This window comes from Ranitomeya variabilis, chromosome 2, assembly GCF_051348905.1.
Source record: "Ranitomeya variabilis isolate aRanVar5 chromosome 2, aRanVar5.hap1, whole genome shotgun sequence".
Lineage (NCBI taxonomy): Eukaryota > Metazoa > Chordata > Amphibia > Anura > Dendrobatidae > Ranitomeya > Ranitomeya variabilis.
This window is the reverse complement of record NC_135233.1, coordinates 578,881,286-578,895,934: the sequence shown is the minus strand read 5'-3', so window position 1 is coordinate 578,895,934 and position 14,649 is coordinate 578,881,286. Positions and strand designations below refer to the sequence as shown.

At 42.0% G+C, this 14,649-nt stretch overlaps 1 protein-coding gene across 4 annotated transcripts in view; it reads right to left on the bottom strand.

The window, feature by feature from the left end:
• Nucleotides 1-14,649, bottom strand: part of CMIP (c-Maf inducing protein) — a 153,427-nt gene that overhangs the window by 40,484 nt on the left and 98,294 nt on the right. For 2 of the 4 annotated variants that reach the window (XM_077288350.1, XM_077288351.1), the window contains exons 6-11: nucleotides 10,178-10,240; nucleotides 9,974-10,054; nucleotides 7,174-7,251; nucleotides 3,940-4,043; nucleotides 3,099-3,203; nucleotides 1,057-1,410 (exon numbers count right to left, since the gene is read on the bottom strand). In XM_077288350.1, the coding sequence (XP_077144465.1) occupies nucleotides 1,057-1,410; nucleotides 3,099-3,203; nucleotides 3,940-4,043; nucleotides 7,174-7,251; nucleotides 9,974-10,054; nucleotides 10,178-10,240 (785 nt within the window). The remainder of the gene's footprint in view (nucleotides 1-1,056; nucleotides 1,411-3,098; nucleotides 3,204-3,939; nucleotides 4,044-7,173; nucleotides 7,252-9,973; nucleotides 10,055-10,177; nucleotides 10,241-14,649) is intronic. The other 2 variants (XM_077288352.1, XM_077288353.1) reach the window with 1 other exon arrangement.

Here is a 14,649-nt window from a genome sequence, read left to right as displayed (position 1 = left end):
TCTGTTAAAGAGAAAAAAATAAATTTCCTAACCATAGTATAGGGGATAACTTGCAGATTGCTGGGGGTCTTACCACTGGGAGCCCTGTCTTGAATGGTACGGAGGTGCGTATTGCTTGATCTCCGCTCCAACAATTGCCAGTAGTACTGTAGAAGAAAGCTGGGTGGTGCACTCGGCTATTTCCAGCAATCCCATAGACAATGAATGGAGGTCGAGCATACGCACTTTCACTCCATTCAAGACGAGGGTTTTCCAACACCGATTTGAGGATCGGTAGGGGTTCCAGTGGTCGAAACCCCAGCGATCAGCACGATATCCCCTAACCTATGGATAAGGGATAATATGCTTTATGAGAATAACCATTTAGTTAAATTAAGCCACTCTAACTATATTTTTGGGGGGCATAAATTGGGAATTTGGTGGTTTTTGGAAGGGGGGGAGATTTGTGGTGCATAACATATCACAAGTAAAAAGGGAGCTACACAGGTCACCAGCTTGGGAGCTACACTGGTGGTTATAACAGTGGTCAACCACATTTGGAGTTAAACTGGTGGTCACCTAGTTTGGGAGTTATACGGGTCACTCAGATTGGCAGCTAGCTACACTGGTGGTAATACTGGTGGTAACCCACTTGGTGGTCACCAAGCTTGTAAGCTACACTGGGGGTCATACCAGTGGTTACCCAGCTTGGGAGATATGCTAGTGGTCATACCGATTACCACCCACTCTGGCGGGAACACTGGGGGTCATATCAGTGGTCACCCACTTGGGAGCTACACTGGTGGTCACCAAGCTTGGGAGTTCTACTGGTTGTCATACCGGGTCACTCAGACTGGTGGAAATACTGGTTGTAACTCACCTGGGAGCTACACTGGTGGTTACCCAGCTTGGGGGCTATACTAGTGGTCATACCGATTATCACCCACTTTGGGGTGTACACTGGGAGTCATACTGATGGTCATCCAGCTTGAGAGCTACATTGGTGGTCACCCAGTTTTTTTTTTTTACAAATAGATGAGCATTAAACAATAACATAATATACAGATGTCTACTTACAGCATTTTCAGGATTTCCACGTAGCACCCCAGCACACGTTCAGCCTGTGGGCTCAGTTCTATACTCATGGTGCTACAAGCTGGACTGATGAGTAGACAGTCAATCAAGTTGGGCTCGCTGTCATTGCCGGTATTGGCCTTTAGCTTCTGATTAACAGTGTTGTTGCGCTCAACCTCCACGTGGATCTCGTTTGATGTTACGATGACAGACTTGTGTCGAGATTCTGCTGTCGTCACCTCTTGAGAGACAAGGTCCGGGTTGGTATGAAGAAGCCGTAGGGGAATATTGGGTTTACGATCACACTGCTGCTGGCACCCGTTCCGGATTTCTTTCAGACTCGGAGAATTGTCCCGGCTTTAAAATAAATATGGATATATTTTATTTGATGGGTTTCTATAGAATTTCAATATTGTGGGTTTGCAGTATTAATTTATATAGCCAACTCATCTTTTAAATATTTACCTAGGTCTTCCCAAAATTATCTTCTCTAGATCAACGTAGATCTATTGCTGGTAGAACCACCAGAAACATTAATTTGCTGTTAGGTGGAGACATTCAACAGTCATTTTGGCTTTTCCAACCTTTAACCTAAGGTGCATGAGATGGCCTTCAACACATGTCTGTAGGGTGTCTCCATGCTCTGGCTATAGGAAGCAGGAACCATGTTTGACATGGATGTCACTGGCTATAGAGGTCAACGCCAGATCTCCAAGCACCTGGATCTCAATTTTCTGGCTATGGTCCACAAAAATTGCATGTTTTTTGAGAGCCTGGCCAGTGATAGTATAAAGCCAACCAAAACAGATATTTTTCGCAATGTTACTGTAAGAGGATTTTACTGTATGCACAGGCATGTACTGAACAGCACTACTTACTAGTAAGACATTCAAAGGTATCATAACTACAAGATTATCTTGTGTTTCCCACTGAGAGCATTCTATTAAAGGCCCCATGCACACTAGACTAATTACAAGTTGGGCAAACCCGCCGATATCAAAGTTTAGTCTATTGTGTATGGGGGCCTGACTCTCTCTCTCTCTCTCTCTCTCTCTCTCTCTCTCTCTCTCTCTCTCTCTCTCTCTCTCTCTCTCTCTCGACAGATGAGAGATAAGGATAAGGATCCCTCATGTCCAATTTTGGACTGATGAACCTTCTATTCTTTAAGATACAACCTGCTGCCCAAGGAGTCTGGCAGCGGCTATCTCCTAGAGAACACAGGAGCACTCCTGTGTATGGAAGATTCAGGCGAGATAGTATATGACGGCTGAACCATGTTAGTGTACTGGGTTCAGTGTACAGGGGTGGCTTTTATACTTTTCCTCAATTATCAATTTTAAGACACTTGACCTTTCATAAAGGCCTATATGCATTAGATGAAAGTTGGCCAAACCTGCCAGTTTTGGTGGGACTCTCCAAGCATCAGATTTTATGGGAACTCCCAACTTTATCGGTGGAACAGAAGGAATTTCAATGCTTAATCATTTTGTCTTCAAGGTTGACAAGCCTTCACCCGAGGTGTCAAACAATGGCTTTCTCCACTCTTCACATTGAAAACCACAAGAACACTTGGCTGAGCCAAGCAAACGTGTAAATGGGGAGTCAGGAGAGATAGCTGTCTGCGAAAGTGGGCCAAAGCCAGTTTTGGTGGGACTCTACAACCATGTGACTTTATGGGAACCCCAACTTTCCCCAGACAGAGGTTAATTTCTAATCCTTGAATTTCAATGTTCAATCAGGGAAATAAGTCCCCATCAGAGGTGTCCAACAACAGCTTCCTCCTCTCTTCACATTGAAAAAAAAAGAATGCTTGGCTGAGCCAAACAAACCTTTATAAGTGGAGTGAGGAGATATAACGGTCTGCGAAACAAACAAATTTGTGGCCGACAGCCATTTCATGTGTATGGGCAACTTAAGGGCTTTGTCCTACCACACTTAGGAAAGATGACCCAAAACTTGCCCAATTTTAGGAGGTCTAAGAATCCAAGCCCGTAATGATCAGAATTTTATCATAGTTTTAACAGAAGAGCATAATAAATACTAACCTGTTAATAAATTCTTCATAGCAAGAGTAAATGGCAGCCAGGCAAACGGCGACCAGATTTGGTAGGACTCTAGGGTGTGGACAGTTTGCGGTGGGTCCGTGCATGCTATGGAAAGAAACAACAGAGATTGGAATTCACCACCCGTAAACATCCCTGATGATATTCGTTTGTCACCATTTTAAAAAATTTGAATGTGAACAAAGTGACTGAATCCATTGTGTCTATAATTACATTCCGACATCGCGATGGTCGGATTAAGGCCAAAATCTATACATGTTGTCCCCTAATCCTAGCAGGCAGAGCAAACAGCCACACAAGGCCATTGTGCAGTATTGATTGGTAAGGGTGCACTTTTTATATTTAATGAGCAGTGTCAGGCCAAAAAAAGCAGAGTTCAAACCTTCCAGGAATTTAAAGCATTTCATGAAAACAATAAGAAGACATTTTCGCTTTACTCGTATTGTTCTTAAGTGAATTAGGGCAGTAGGGTTATAGAACTGGATAATGACGAGTTTGGGGGTAAATGTGAGGGAAATGTGAACAGCGGAAAAAATGACGGATGACAGAATAAGCACCCAGATAACTGTATAAATAGCTATTCCCCGACATATTCCATTTAGAAATGGAAGCAAAGTATGAAAACCTTTAGGATGTCAACTTTGTCCAGGTGGAGATCCAAAAATGGCAGCCTATAATCTGTCATGGCGCTACAGGCCGATAGAATCTGTTGTCAGAATACAGGCTGCCCTATACTTTCCAATATGGAGGTTGAGGAATTTCTATCTATTAGATACTCTGAATTAAGTCATGATAAACCGAATCGTGCCGAGCTGCCACTGACCTGTGTATAAATTTCTTCACCACCTCCATTCCCGCATTCAGCTCGTTCAGTGCCAGAATATACTCCTGAGTGAACAGCCGTAACCGAGGACACTTCCCAAAGTCCTGCACAAGAACAAGGAGAAGAAAACAAAAAAGTCTGTTTGAAAGATTGGTGGCACCAGAGTCCCAGAGAAGCGTCCACTCTTCTGTGTCCGGCCAACGTCTCCACACAATGTGTCGTACCTATGTCCAGTTATCCCGTTAGCGCTATTTTGGATGAGTACAGCAAAAAAAATGAATCATGTGAACCCACCCTTAAAGCTTTTCTTTCCCTATTAATGACATGTATCACATATCTACATAATGGATGATAAATTTCTGATCACTGGGGGGTCCCCCTCGTTGACACCACCCTGATCGGTAGAACCTTTCTTCCTCACTGTATTTGGAGATTGGATGGAGTGCAATGGTGGCGCATACATACAGTACAGACCAAAAGTTTGGACACACCTTCTCATTTAAAGATTTTTCTGTATTATCATGACTATGAAAATTGTACATTCACACTGAAGGCATCAAAACTATTAACACATGTGGAATTACATACTTAACAAAAAAAGTGTGAAACAACTGAAATTATGTCTTATATTTTAGGTTCTTCAGAGTAGCCAACTTTTGCTTTGATGACTGCTTTGCACACTCTTGGCATTCTCTTGATGAGCTTCTAGAGGTAGTCACCGGAAATGGTTTTCACTTCACAGGTGTGCCCTGTCAGGTTTAATAAGTGGGATTTCTTGCCTTATAAATGGGGTTGGAACCATCAGTTGTGTTGTGCAGAAGTCTGGTGGATACACAGCTGATAGTCCTACTGAATAGACTGTTGGAATTTGTATTATGGTAAGAAAAAAGCAGCTAAGTAAAGAAAAACAAGTGGCCATCATTACTTTAAGAAATGAAGGTCAGTCATGATCTGATGAGTCCAAATTTGAGATCTTTGGTTTCAACCACCGTGTCTTTGTGCGACACAGAAAAGGTGAACGGATGAACTCTACATGCCTGGTTCCCACCGTGAAGCATGGAGGAGGTGTGATGGTGTGGGGGTGCTTTGCTGGTGACACTGTTGGGGATTTATCCAAAACTGAAGGCATACTGAACCAGCATGGCTACCACAGCATCTTGCAGCGGCATGCTATTCCATCCGGTTTGCGTTTAGTTGGACCATCCTTTATTTTTCAACAGGACAATGACCCCAAACACACCTCCAGGCCATGTAAGGGCTATTTGACCAAGAAGGAGAGTGATGGGGTGCTACGCCAGATGACCTGGCCTCCACAGTCACCAGACCTAAACCCAATCGAGATAATTTGGGGTGAGCTGGACCGCAGAGTGAAGGCAAAAGGGCCAACAAGTGCTAAGCATCTCTGGGAACTCCTTCAAGATTGTTGGAAGACCATTCCCGGTGACTACCTCTTGAAGCTCATCAAGAGAATGCCAAGAGTGTGCAAAGCAGTCATTAAAGCAAAAGGTGGCTACTTTGAAGAACCTAGAATATAAGACATAATTTCAGTTGTTTCACACTTTTTTGTTAAGTATATAATTCCACATGTGTCAATTCATAGTTTTGATGCCTTCAGTGTGAATGTACAATTTTCATAGTCATGAAAATACAGAAAAATCTTTAAATGAGAAGGTGTGTCCAAACTTTTGGTCTGTACTGTACATGTTTCCTTGTATATGGGACTGATGGGAACTGTTGAGCACTGTATTTAGCCGTTTCCCTTAAAAGGGTTTTCCTGTTTCGCAAAATCCTTATCCACAAAAAAAATAAAAAACGAGCCTTACTCACCCTTCCCCAGTCCAGTACGGAGTCTCCACTGCCGCTCCCGATGTCACATTGAACAGTGAGCTCATCGTCTATGAGCGGCTTGTGCAGTGTACTTGCGCACAGCCACTGAAGCTCACTGATGAGCTGCAGTGCTATTGACGTGATATCAGACACTGGGAGCAGCGGTGGGGTCTCAATGCTGGACCTATGGAGGGTGAATGAAGCACAGAACTGCATGTAAGAGCTCCTATGTTCTCTGTGAGAAAGTCGCTGACTGACACGTCGGCCTATGGCTTCTCTCTGGGAGAACAATGCAATTGACAGTCCAAAATCTCAACATCTCTCCCAACCATCGGTTGGCTGGCGCCCCCCTACACATATGACTGATGGCCCAACTCATTGATATTCAGATGACATCAGTCTAGTTTGTAAAGGGGACTTTAGTTTTTACCCAACGAAAAAAACGTTTTGGTTAAAACAGTTTTACTTGGCTTATTGCTGTAGTTTTTCTGAAATCACTGTGTATTACGTGCTGCAGCTCTGCTAGTCTTCTCACTGCTGAGCTCTGTATAACCCCGCCCAGACCACTGATTGACAGCTTTCTGTCTACACTGACTGTGCATAGGCAGAAAGCTGCAAAACGCTGGATAGCCTGAGCTCATGAATATCATAGATTAGATTGCAAGAGTTAATAATTGAGAAGGATAGCAAAGCTCCAGCAGATAAAGTTATAAACCACTCGAATCAAGGTCCCTTTCAAAACTTCATGCAACTCTTTAGATGCCAAAAATCTGATTACAGATTATTTTTAATGCTGTTCCACAGAATTTCTGAATGTAGAGAGGAAGAATGGGGGTTTTGTCCCAGCAATCAAACACCTATCCAATGGATTTAGAAAAAAAAACTTAGGAAATTGGAGAAGAGAAGAAAATTGGATGAAAAGTTAAATTTCACAAGATCAGGAAATTCTCTGCAGCCCTAAGGGGTAAAAAATGGAAGGCAAACTTTTGGGAAGGTGTGAAATAAATTCCAAAATTCAGATCAACAAATAGCCTTAAGACACTTCAAGATATGTGATAAGTTTCTACACCAAGGTTTAGATTTTTGGGAAAATTTTTATCAGTCCGCTGGGGCCGCCATTTTTGAAGCCTGTAAGTGCACAAAAAGGCCAAAAAAGTTGAACTTTACTATAAAATCAAAAGTAAAGTAAAATTCTCCAACAATCTAAACAGACTATTATGTTTGGTAACATTTTGCAGTTAGGTTTAGATTTCACAATAGTAAAGGACGATGTAACCGAAAATACATTTTCAAAAAAATTTCACAAGAGCCTGATTTTCTCACATGTACATATAATAAATATCCACCTGACACATAACTAAATATCTATTACATGTGACATAACAGATATTTGACACACAATATTACCTGCAAATGCAGGTGTTTTCCAACCTCCACCAGCAGATAGAGAGAGGTATCCAAGCCGGTAAAACAGATCCAGTACATCTGCAATTCATTTGATACCCTTCAATTATTGGAATTGGGCAAATAGATATTCATTTTAAAACAGCAGTTCGTATCATTTGGAGAGTGGCTCTCCTTTCATTTTTGCATATGAGTCCGCTGTTCTTTGCATACAGGTTATGTCATAGCCGTGCACCAGCAAAGCTTTTATCGCCAGCTAGTGCTACACTACAACCGTTACCATTTTCGAGCTTGGGCAGAAAATGTTGCAAGTTGTAGACTGAGCCCAGTTGGAGATCCCTCTATAAAGAAATGATGGTTTGTCCAGCTCCTCCATACATCCTGCGTTCTCTAAGAGAGAGACGATGCCATACATCTCTGGCAGCAGCTTAGTGCTTTGAGAAGAAAAGTCCTGGCAGCCAGATCCTTCTGACCCCGACATCATTTATCAGGGGAGACAGTTGGGAGGTCCTTATTCACAATAGTTGGCCACACTCTGCATATTGGGCCAACACTGGTGTCACGTGTATGAGGGCTTTTAAAGTTATGTAGAAATAAGAGTCTGTGTAGACCTACATATAGGTAGCGACGAGAAGATGATGTCCATTGTCCAAAAACTTGACCATGAAGAACAAATCAATTAGCAGAACCATTGTTCAGCAGAAAATGTCAGTATTCCATGGCTGCTGGACAGGAGAGCCCTACAAATGCCCTACTACCAGGGTCCACTTTTGATTAGCCGGCATAGTGTAACATGATCATTGAAGCGTGAAGAACATACAATGTTGTGCCAGGCCGGCTACTCAAAACAAGAGCCCAGGATGCCAGTAGTTAGCTCACAGGATCCTATTCAGCTCCCATGGATTACTGACCTCACCGCTAGACCAGGGTCCGGTGAATTTATTAACTCATCTCTACTGTACAGACATAGTCATCTATATATGTAAAAACATTCACTCGCCTCACCCAATAGCTTTCTCTAAATCAGGGATTTTTTACCTTTTTCCTCTGGGGCCTTGACAAATAGACCTGGGCCTCATTTACCTGTCCAATAACCAGTAGCTCATACGAGATCAAAGATCAACCCTGTTCAATAAAAGCTAAGTATGTTTTAACTTTACATAAGTTGTGATTAAGAAAGACCTCTACACTACTGAAATGTTAGCGGGACTGGCTGACCATCTAAAGCCCATTAGATGCTTCCACCTTGAACATCTTCCCAAGCTGCATTGATTTTTCAAGGTTGTATCAATAAGAAAAAATATTTGCGGAGAAGCTGAGCTGGTGCCATTCAGGGCATAAGTTCTTTAACCATCCATGGAAGTCATCTAGTACGTTGCGTCCACATTTCTTACATTCCAAGCGGTTTTGCAATATGTTATAGAGATTCCTCTTGAATACCATTCACTTGAGCGCAAGTGGATTAATCAGTAAGGATGCAGCCATCTACTTTGTACAGATCTTAGACTTTTAGATGGTACTCGAGAGCAGAAATAAGTAGACCCGTACCATAGAAGTAGCCTGGCACTTGTTCCAGGATGAATCACGAATACTACTTTAGATTGAGGTGGACAACCCAAAGGCCAGGATGGGTCATGTGGACGTGTCCAACAGTCCAGGTGTTGGATGTTCTTTTAAAGAGAGGAACACCTTGGCTCTATCACAGTTATAACGTTGGGGTGTGAAGAGGTCACGGAAACATATACAAGCATGATCTGCGTTCCTTAGATGGCCTCCTTGGTATAGAACACCCCCCGTTCTACAACGTTAAATTAAAAAAAATATAAATGCAATGGGCACCTTTCTGCATCCCTAGACTCCTTAAAATTTACGAATAAAAAGTAAAAATAAAAAAATAAAAATTTACAAGTTTTATTTAGTTGAAGCCAAAATGAGGCTCATTCATCCCGGTTAGAAGAAAACTTGAGTTTATACACCAGAAGTAGCAGATAAACCTAAATAACTTAGAAAGCCTTTGTTGGCTCTAGAGTTTAAGGGAAAAACAGAGTTGGCAGACTCAAGATTCTGCAGCTGTTCTGTGTTGTTTTTTTTTTTTTTTAGAAAGCCAACAAGCGATTTATGCCAAGATCTTACAAACTACATTGGAGAATCAAGTATCACACCAGTTCCATGGATGACCAATAGAGTTTGACTCTGTGTGGCCAATTTCATCAGAGCTGGGCACAAGTCATCTGTGTGGGGAACCAGTGGCTTTTTTGGAACAAAATATTCTAAATCAGATGTGGAACTTCGGACTGTATCTCATGTCTATGGCTTAAAGCCTTAGATTTATTCCTGCCAACCCAACATAAACATGCTGGTTCGGCTTGGCCAAGGACATCTGTTCTCGAAAGAGAGCAAAGTGAGCTGATGTCAAACATCTCTGGTGGCAGCTTATCATGTAAAGAAGAAAAGGATGGGGTGAGTAGAAACTCAAGATGTGCAATCCTTCTTTTCCCTGCCATCAGGGGAGAGTTAAGACATCATAACACACCTTCCTCAGCAGCTAAAATCGAAGAATTGGCCTGACATTCATCTATTGTGTTTGGATACCTTAGGTCAAACTTAGCTTATCAAAACGATGGTGATCTAAGAAATGCCGATTTTCCAGATAGCAATCTCTGCCTGTACGAGAAATATTATTGGGGGGGGGGGGGGATCACCTGGGACCTTGGAAGAAACAAGAATTAAGCCATGGTGAAAGTTTGGGGGTCAACGGTCATGTATAAATCAATATAAACATGTATTAAAAGGAAATACTGACCATGTTGTGTTTGAGGATTCTTTGAACAACTGGAGTAAAGACCTCAATGACCACCATGGAACGGGGGCGCTCTCTACAGTGCTGCAAGGAGAGAATATTCACAATTATTAGCGTAGGTGGTGACCATCAATCAACAATCAATCATATTGCATATTTCAGTTTTACGTACACCCGTTGTCCACCATGGTCATGTAAATGTCATACCTTGCAAAAGAATTCACAGAGATCAGGAGGAGGGTGGTTGTTTTCCAAGAGAGGAGCAATAGCCTAAAAGAAATAAAAACAGAAACATATTATACAACAAAGCAACAAACTGTGGATTACATAAAAATGTTGATATTATACTCCTACGTCATCTGACCTGACACCTACTTAAGGTGGAGGCAGCCATCTACTTGTTTGATTTAATTAAAAGTTGTCTCTGGAAGTAGAAGAGCTGTTTTCTTACCCATGTCATTTACCCATTACTGACATGTAGATAAAAGATGAAGGAGACAGCAAGTATATGTACAGTTTCTCTATCACTGCAGCAGCAGCAGCTCCACTTTTGCAGCTGCACATCCACCTCTACCAGAATTCAAAAATACAATTTTAGAAAAAATCCATAAGTAGCGTTGGAATTGTTGATCTCTAAAAAAAAATGAAAAAAAAATCTCAAACTTTTCTTAGTAATCCTAAGTACCGTTAGGACTCCCATTCACCTGATGGCCTTGAAGTCCACCACAAGGTCTGTAATTCGGGCTAAATTGATATATCCCGGTGAACTTCTTTAAGGCAACAAGATGCTGGTAAATATTCCTATACATCCTGGAAAGCGGCCTTTATATGAGCACTGAAGACATCGACATTATCGATGTTACATAGGACTCTTGACGCAGAGCAAATCATGAGATTTTATAGACAGAATAATCACGTTGATGGTTGGAGCAATGTTTAACGTTGTCACTTCAGTCTTCGCACCAGACTAACAGAGCTCTCTAAAAATTATGGTGTTTTTCCATTTTCCATTACTAGTCCAACAACAGACGATACTTTACAAGCGCAGAGGGTTTGTTTATTTCTTGTTTCTTTTAAACAACTGTCAAACTTTCAGAAAGCTCAGGTCACCTAATTATCCCATAACCAAGCAACCAAATGTGGTTTTGTAAATATAAGGCAAGGTCTCGGCTACTCTTCTCGCCTCCATTGTAATGCTATCATATTACTAGATGCAACAATTCATTCTCGCTGGAGGAAGGTGCTGCACGGAAGCCTATTCTGGAATCTAGTTGTCCATGATGCAAAACTAAAAAATTATTTGATAACAAATCAAAAGTTTAGCTGGCATTTTTTTTGACCAGGATATTGAAGAAGTTCTCTGAGACATTAATGGCTCATCCTTAGGAGAAGCCATCAATCTTTGATCGGTAGGGATTTGACATCTGTAATCCCAGCTGATCAGGGATCGAAACGCAACTTCTTTCACAATAGTTAGGCCCATCATCATACCGATCGGCAGAGGTTGAAGATTGAGGACATGACTAGAGATAGGTTATCAATTCACTCAATATCTAAGCAACATGACCAAAAAAGAATATGGCTGCCTGTTTCTACTATTTTTTATTAAAACACAGCTTTGAAGCACATAGCCACACCAGGTAATAATAAAATAAATATCTTTATTTGTAATTCTTATAAAAATACACAGGCACAGTGCCAAGTCACATATTGACTAACAGTAATTTGTAGCATAACCAGAGTATAAGAAATGAGAAGAAATGGATGCACCCACTAAATGTGCTGCACCATGGAGGCAGTATGGGTCTCTAATTAGGGGATATCATGGAGACACAGGTACTAAGTAGTTGCTAAAGTGCTTAGTGCATAAAGTGCCCATAAATCAGGCTATCACATAGCAGAGTCAATATACCAATGTCCCATCACAAACGGTAAAATACCCATCAGAGTTCCTTACCCATACTGAGGTCCACGAGCACGCACCCGCGCCCCTACGCGCGTTTCGCCCACGGCTTCCTCGGGGGGCGACGCGATAAAACTGTCCCATTACCCGGCTTTTGTAGATCCTCATTACCGCCATTAACAAATGCGGCGCATGCGCACAACGCTACAGGCGCCGTTACTAACATCACATCCGGCGTCGGCATAGGACCAGGGTGAGGGGAAATCCCCATTGACGTCATTTACCCATGATCCTTGCCTGAAGACGCCGAATGCGATGCGCGGTGATGCCTGGGTCATGATCATGCGCACTCAGCGGTACCATGCACAGCGGCCTCCATCTTTGATTCGGGAGTTGCCACTGTATTGTGAGATATATCACTACACAGTATATCTATAGCCTATTATTCAGGCAAAAGAGGAACCACATATACATGAACCGGTGCGCAGAAAAGTCCTATATATGTTAGAAAAAAAACACCCCATAAATAATACATCCCTTAATGAAATGACTGTGGAACACTTCCCCTGGAGCCTCATATCAATCACAATGTGCACTAATACAGAAATCTAAAATAATGTGATTAAGTGAAAAAATAGTAGAAAATATATATACATGAATATATAGTTATATAAAAATATACATAAACTCTAAGTGTATGGCAATATGTACAGTATCACTTTGTTACAATATATTAAAATCACATAAATACATATAAGTTCAATTGCATAAATGTGCAATAAATAAATAATTAAATGCGTGGAATGTGATACCAAAAATATAAATAGTGAAACAGTAATGCATGTGAATATAAGAAATATGGTGAGTAACCAAACAACAAAATCAGAATTGGTATTCCAGGGTTTCATGTCCATGGTAGCTCATATGTCATTACATAAAGTCCTCAGATGTATCAGCAATATACTTTCTGGATGAGAGTGTCAATCACAAATACTTGAAAGTCATAGCACTGAATAAAAAAGAGACAAAGACAATTAAAATCACGTTAAAAAATGATCCCGAAGTCCAGAGACAATGAAGGTCTAAAGGAAAGAAGCGAAACTCAGCTGTTCGTTTAAGCCACGGGGGGACATTGTGTCCACATTAATTATCCATCTGCACTCTTTCTGCGTAAGAATGCGCAGATAGTCTCCACCACGAGTGCCCATGTGAACACAGTCAATTCCCCAAACCCGCAATTCTTTGGAGTTGCAGTCATGTTTTAGACGGAAGTGTCTGGGTAACGTTTTTAAATTAGCCACTTCCTCAACATCACGTGCTGCCTCGATTTCTCGGACATGCTCACGAGTTCTCACTCGTAATTCACGAGATGTAAGGCCAATGTATATTAAATCACAACCACACACCGCGTAGTACACACAATGTGTGGTCGTACATGTAATGTATTGCCTGATGTCAAATATTTTCCTGCCGTCCGATGATTTGAAGGTTTTAGATCTTATATGATTTTTACAGGCAAGACATTTACCACAGGGAAAGAACCCTCTGTTATCCCTACGACTATTAAAAAGGGCGGGTACTCTCGGAACATAGTGACTAGATACCAAATTATCACGCAAATTGCGTCCTCGCCGTGCTGTCATTTGTGGGTCAGGGGATAGATGTTTACTCAATGTAGAGTCCGTCAACAAAATGGGCCAATGCTTTTTAAGTATCGTTCTCATTGTATTCCACTGTTGGTTATATGTAGATATAAAGCGTGTCCCTATATCTTTTTTCTTATTTTTATTCACTAGATTTTGAGGGGCCAATAAATCACTTCTCCTTGCGTTTTTAGCTCGCCAGTAACCTTGCTTTATATTTCTGTTACTGTATCCCCGATCTCTAAATCTCTGCCCAAGGTCCCTTGCCTGTCCCTCAAAAAGTTCATCTGAAGTACAAATTCTCCGTGCCCGAAGGAACTGGCCTATAGGGATGGCCCTGATAGTGGAGTCCAGATGTGCGGAGGATGCATGCAGTAAGGAATTCACAGATGTTTCTTTACGGAACATGTCCGTATGTATGGACCCATCCTCCTGCACTCTCAACTCCACATCAAGGAATGATACCACCCTAGAGCTGTAATTATAAGTGAGTCTGATGTTGGAGTCGTTGCGATTCAGACCCACCATAAACGTATCCAGATCCTCAGATGTACCCTGCCACACAAACAATATGTCGTCAATGAAACGATACCATCCAAGGATCTGGGGAGCGGCCTGTGCGCCATCCGAAAACAAACCCCTCTCCCAGAAACCGAGAAAGAGGTTCGCATAGGAGGGCGCACAAGCCGCTCCCATCGCGGTACCCCGCTTCTGTAAGAAGAAGCGGTCCTTAAAGGTAAAGAAGTTATGGGTGAGAATGAATCGCAACAAATCCAACACCAATTCCCTCACATCCGCATCCAGATTACTAGCCTCCAGAAAGAACTGTACTGCCTGCATACCATCCTCATGTCGTATGCTCGTGTAGAGTGCTTCTACATCTGCAACAACGATGAGGGTATCTGGATCAAGGGACAAGCCATCAAGTCTCCGCAGGACGTCCGTAGTGTCCCTGACATAGGAGGGCAGCGTCTCCACATGAGGGTGAAGATAATGTTCAATAAATTTACAGACTGGATCGCAGAGCCCTCCTATGCCAGAGACAATCGGACGCCCCGGGGGGTTGATGGAATCCTTGTGGACCTTGGGCAGAAGGTAAAAAGTTGGTATAATGGGACATTTCACTATCAACC